Below are 5,000 nucleotides of genomic sequence, written 5' to 3'. Positions count from 1 at the left end.
GACTACCCGCTACCCCGCACTGGTCCCTCCGGGTGTCTAACGTAACGTTGCCTGGTCCTAATAATTAGCCCGTTCGTTTCTCATTAAGCGCCGGCTGATCAGGTTAATGGCCGCACCCCAACGAGGTCCACAGGCTCAGTGGGACGGAAGGACGAGCACATGCTGCCAATCACGGCCCTGTGTGTGTGTGTGTGTGTGTGTGTGTGTGTGTGTGTGTGTGTGTGTGTGTGTGTGTGTGTGTGTGTGTGTGTGTGTGTGTGTGTGTGTGTGTGTGTGTGTGTGTGTGTGTGTGTGTACTGTATATATGTTTTGATGCAGAAAATGTATCTCAACAGTGCTTGCTTGTCTGTGTGTTTGTGTGGGTTTGTTTGTGTCTCTTAAAGGATGAACAGTAGACAGTAGAGTATCGGTTCCTATGGTGATTGATGAACTAGTTTTATGGCTGTAAAGCCAGCGGACAGGGGATGGCCATCATAAAATATGTGTGTGTGCAGCTGTGTTTGAAGACATTTGTGCGTGTCTGTTTGTTTGTGTGTGTGTGCGTGTGTTTGTGTGTGTGTGTGTGTGTGTGTGTGTGTGTGTGTGTGTGTGTGTGTGTGTGTGTGTGTGTGTGTGTGTGTTTGTGTGTGTGTGTGTGTGTTTGTGTGTGTGTGTGTACTGTATATATGTTTTGATGCAGAAAATGTATCTCAACAGTGCTTGCTTGTCTGTGTGTTTGTGCCCGCGATACTGACCAGACCTTAACAACTAGTTCATCTGTACTCCCTTGGCTCACCTGTGGACCAGTGGACCTGTTTACAGCTGATCAAGCCAACTGGCTGCTGGTGCCTGGAGCTAACAGGGAGCCCAGCGGTCCCCACTGGCTGGCTGGCGATAGCTGGCTGACAGTCTGAAACCTTAGTGGGGATTTGGAATGAAAGGCAGCCTGACGGCCCGGCCTCTTGCCCTGTACACTGGCCGGGGCGGCCAGAGCAGTATAGATCTGAGGATCACACACACACATGCACACACGCCTGTGCACGCACACACACACACACGCACGCACACACACACACGCACGCACATGTGCACACACACACAAAGTGCTGCGGACGCATCTGCGCACACACACATTTTACGATCATCCATTTCCTGTCAGCTGGCTTAACTGTCATAAAACCAGTTCATCAATCGCCATAGTAACCGTTCCCAATACCCTGCATGCTCTACACATCCTTTAAGATGCACAGTCACGCGCACACACAGACACACAGACACACAGACACATAGACACACGCACATGCATACAGACCTCTATCTCTTTAATCTGCTCTTCTTGGCTAGTCTTGTTGCCCTTTGGGCAAGTGGTTGCCATGGTACCCTGTAAACCCCCTGATTGCAGGGAGTGTTTGCATCTGTGTGTCTGTGTGTCTGTGTGTCTGTGTGTCTGTGTGTCTGTGTGTCTGTGTGTCTGTGTGTCTGTGTGTCTGCGTGTCTGTGTGTCTGCGTGTCTGCGTGTCTGACTGTGCCAATATTGACTAGCATCAAGAAGCCTACATATTTTTGGGTTTTGAAATAGTTTTGTTTTACATGTGTGTATGTAGAATGAGACGCACACACACACACACACACGCACACACACACACACACACACACACACACACACACACACACACACACACACACACACACACACACACACACACACACACACACACACACACACAGACACACACACACACACACACACAAGTGTGTATGATATATTTTAATAATTAGCCTGCCAACAGCAGTTCAGACTTTGTCCTCCAGAACCATGCAGTCAATACCTTTTCTGGGAACATCGCGCCTTTTGTGAATCCAGCGTTCTAACTCAATAAAAGTCCACATAGATCAGCATTCAGGACTCCTGGTCCTGAACACCGGCCACAAAGCAAACCCCCGCCTGCGCTTCTCTTATTCAGGGCGGTGTAGCTCGGGCTCAGAGCGATCAAGGCCTGAATCTCGCTGGTGGAAGGAAAGTGCATTTCGGCTCACCTTTCTGAGCCAAGGAAAACTTTCCGCACTGTCAATAACGGTTCGCTAAGTGGTTTAGTTTTTAGTCATCCTCCCCAACAAAAAGAAAGTCCTTTCGTTGTTAATAGAATCCTTTTTTTGTGGCTGATGAGTGCAAGCCCTCTTCCATTGAATGTCATCTTGTTATAACGCATCTCCGGAGGTACAAAACATTTATTTATTTTGTATTGCTGTGACCCTTGGCGAAACCTTGATATTTGAAGTTCTGAGCAAAATGTTTTAGTTTTTGTAGGCTGTTTCTGCCCAACTTTTAGGGGAGGATTGACAAGGGCATTTAGAAAGAGCATGTATGTGGCGTCTATTTTTTTTGTGTATGTAAGTTGTGTACATGATGCAGCAATAAATGTTGGCTTTACGTCCTCGCAGTTCCCTAATTGTGATAGCATTCTGTATGTTCAGCTCTCGTTTCATTTTTGTATGTTTTAATTAGTGTATAATCTCATGTAAATAACAATCCCAAACCCACCATGTTGCACTGCCGTGTTTCTAAAGTCACACAGACACAGCTCTGGAGAGGACGTGTTTTCAATTAACCAACATGATCGCTATTTTACTTGTAAGCTATGACCTATAATGTTACAGACTAATGACTAAATACAATTTATAAATCTATTGGGGGGGGGGGGGGGGCTAGTATGCACCTCAAACCTTCACACTGCAGCTTTAATTGACGAAATTAATTGGATTAGCGACTGGTTTGTGATTCAGAACAGAATGTCTTTGATTGACACTCTCTCTCTCTCTCCCTCTCTCTCCCTCTCCTTCTCCCTCTCCCTCCCTCTCTCTCTCCCTCTCCCTCTCCCCCTCTCTCTCTCTCTCTCTCCCCCTCTATCTCTCTCTCTCCCTCTCTCTCCCCCTCTCTCTCTCTCTCTCTCTCTCTCTCTCTCTCTCTCTCCCCCTCTCTCTCTCTCTCTCCCCCTCTCTCTCTCTCCCCCTCTCTCTCTCTCCCCCTCTCTCTCTCTCCCCCTCTCTCTCTCTCTCTCTCTCCCAGATGTACTAAAACACACCCGGGCCCGGTGGTCCATCTGAGTGACAGCCCCAAGGACGAAGGAAAGGTGGGTTTGCCAGACGAAAACCCATTTGTATCACACCCCAACAACTGTCTGCCCTTCTGCTCGCCCGCCCTTCCGCCTGACGTCACCCTGTCTCGCCGTTGTAACCCCCCCCCCCCCCGTTTTGTTTTTCCTCACTCTCCCCCATTTTGCATCCATTATTTTCGGTCTTATTAGATACAGTTCCCCTCTATTGGTCCGTTGGTTTCTGTGTGAGTGGTGCAGCCCCTCCTCTTCACTTCCACTCCACTGGAAGTGTGTGTGGTTATGTTTTGTGTGTGTGTGTGTGTGTGCATGTGCGTGTGTGTGTTTGGGTTGTCATTGTGTTTGGGTGTGTCTCTGTTTCAGTTTTTGGTTGCGTGTGTCTGCGTTTGTCTGTGTGTGTTCGGGTTTTTGGTGAGTTTGTGTATGCAAGTGTGTGGGTTTGTGTGTGTATTGTATTTTTTTTTTTGTGTATTGTATGTTTTTGCATGTGTATGTATCGGTGTTTGTGTGTGTATATCTGTGTTTGGATTTTGCATGTGTGTGTGTGTGTGTGTGTGTGTGTGTGTGTATTGTATGTTCTTGCATGTGTGTTTATCTGTGTTTTTGTGTGTTTGTGTTAGGGTGTGTGTATGTGTGTGTGCTGGACGTGGCTCCCTCTAATCACCATGTCCCTGACGCTGTCCTGTCCATCCCTGGCCCTAGCCCCTGGCCCCTGGCCCTCAGCACATCACATTCTCCACGGGGCGTGGATGTTCTGCGAGGGTTAACCCGCGGTCAGAGACGCATCCATAGGGCCGCTATTTGACAGAGTCTGTCAGATGAAACCTGTCCCCCAGTGACCCTCCCTCAATCAACCGCACATGACCCACAACCACTTCATGCACACATATTCATGTTCGAATCACAGTTGAAGTGCGAAAGGCCCAATAGCAGTGGCTTGGTGTTTTCTAGGAGCAACTCATGCATGAGGACCTCCCTGCGTCTCCAAAGAAGTCCCTCTCTGTAGGCCACTGCAGTGACTTTGATGCCGCACAATCTTCTTCAACACCAGCAATCTTGTGGCTTCCCTGTAGAGGGTCATTGGACTTACTTTTAACTTTGTGCATTTAAGTCGAGATTTGGACCAGGATCTATCCATCACACTGCTCTATTACTTTTCATCTTTTTTTCCTTTAAAGAAGTGCTGCGGTGCATAAGGATATTTATAATTAGAATATTAGACTCTTACATTTTTTTATTCATTGATGTGAAAACATTCAATTCTGCTCTGCGATATCCAGTTAGTAATTGCCACATGCAATTTAATAAAAGACTGCAACAAAAAAAAACGTTTTAAATCACCATTCAATATTTTTGGAAGGGCTTTAAAATATGGATGAAGCCGGCCTTTTGAAGTGGTGGAAATGCGCTTTGTGAACAGTGCCGCCTCTTCACAGCCCACAGCCTCCTACACACCCCCACTCCAGGGCCATGCAGCCCCCCACTAACACCGTGGACGTCCACATGCTGCTGCTCTGGCTGGAGTATCCATTTGTTCCCTTGTTGCTGGCCGATGGCCGCAGGTCTCTGGTGATACTTCTCAGTTGCTCATAATGACAGCGGAGTCACCCTCACGTAGATAAACCAACACACCTTCCAGTGGGGACCGTTTGAAGCATGCACGAATGAGCTCGCTGATTAACACGGGGAAGGTCGCCCTCCGACCCCCCTCACCCACCCCACCCCCCCACACACACACGCACACACACACCCCCACAGAGACAGGTTGTTCAAGGTCAGGCAGACGCCGCCACCAGACGCGGATCGTGGTGTGGGTGTGTTCTGTGTCGGGCCTGGACGGTCAAGCGGAAAAACACACAAGTTTAAACTAAATGAGGCGAAGAAGTCATTTGAGGCGTGCCCTGTGTT

The 5,000-nt window shown here is 48.2% G+C and overlaps 1 protein-coding gene across 1 annotated transcript in view; it reads left to right on the top strand.

Moving 5' to 3' along the window:
* stxbp5l (syntaxin binding protein 5L) overlaps positions 1-5,000 on the top strand; it is a 94,743-nt gene that overhangs the window by 69,209 nt on the left and 20,534 nt on the right. Inside the window, exon 6 of the mRNA XM_060039472.1 lies at positions 3,047-3,210. Within this exon, the coding sequence (XP_059895455.1) occupies positions 3,047-3,210 (164 nt within the window). The remainder of the gene's footprint in view (positions 1-3,046; positions 3,211-5,000) is intronic.

This window comes from Gadus macrocephalus, chromosome 20 (assembly GCF_031168955.1).
Source record: "Gadus macrocephalus chromosome 20, ASM3116895v1".
Classification (NCBI taxonomy): Eukaryota; Metazoa; Chordata; class Actinopteri; order Gadiformes; family Gadidae; genus Gadus; species Gadus macrocephalus.
The sequence above is the reverse complement of the archived record's forward strand: the minus strand, read 5'-3'. Positions and strand labels throughout refer to the sequence as shown.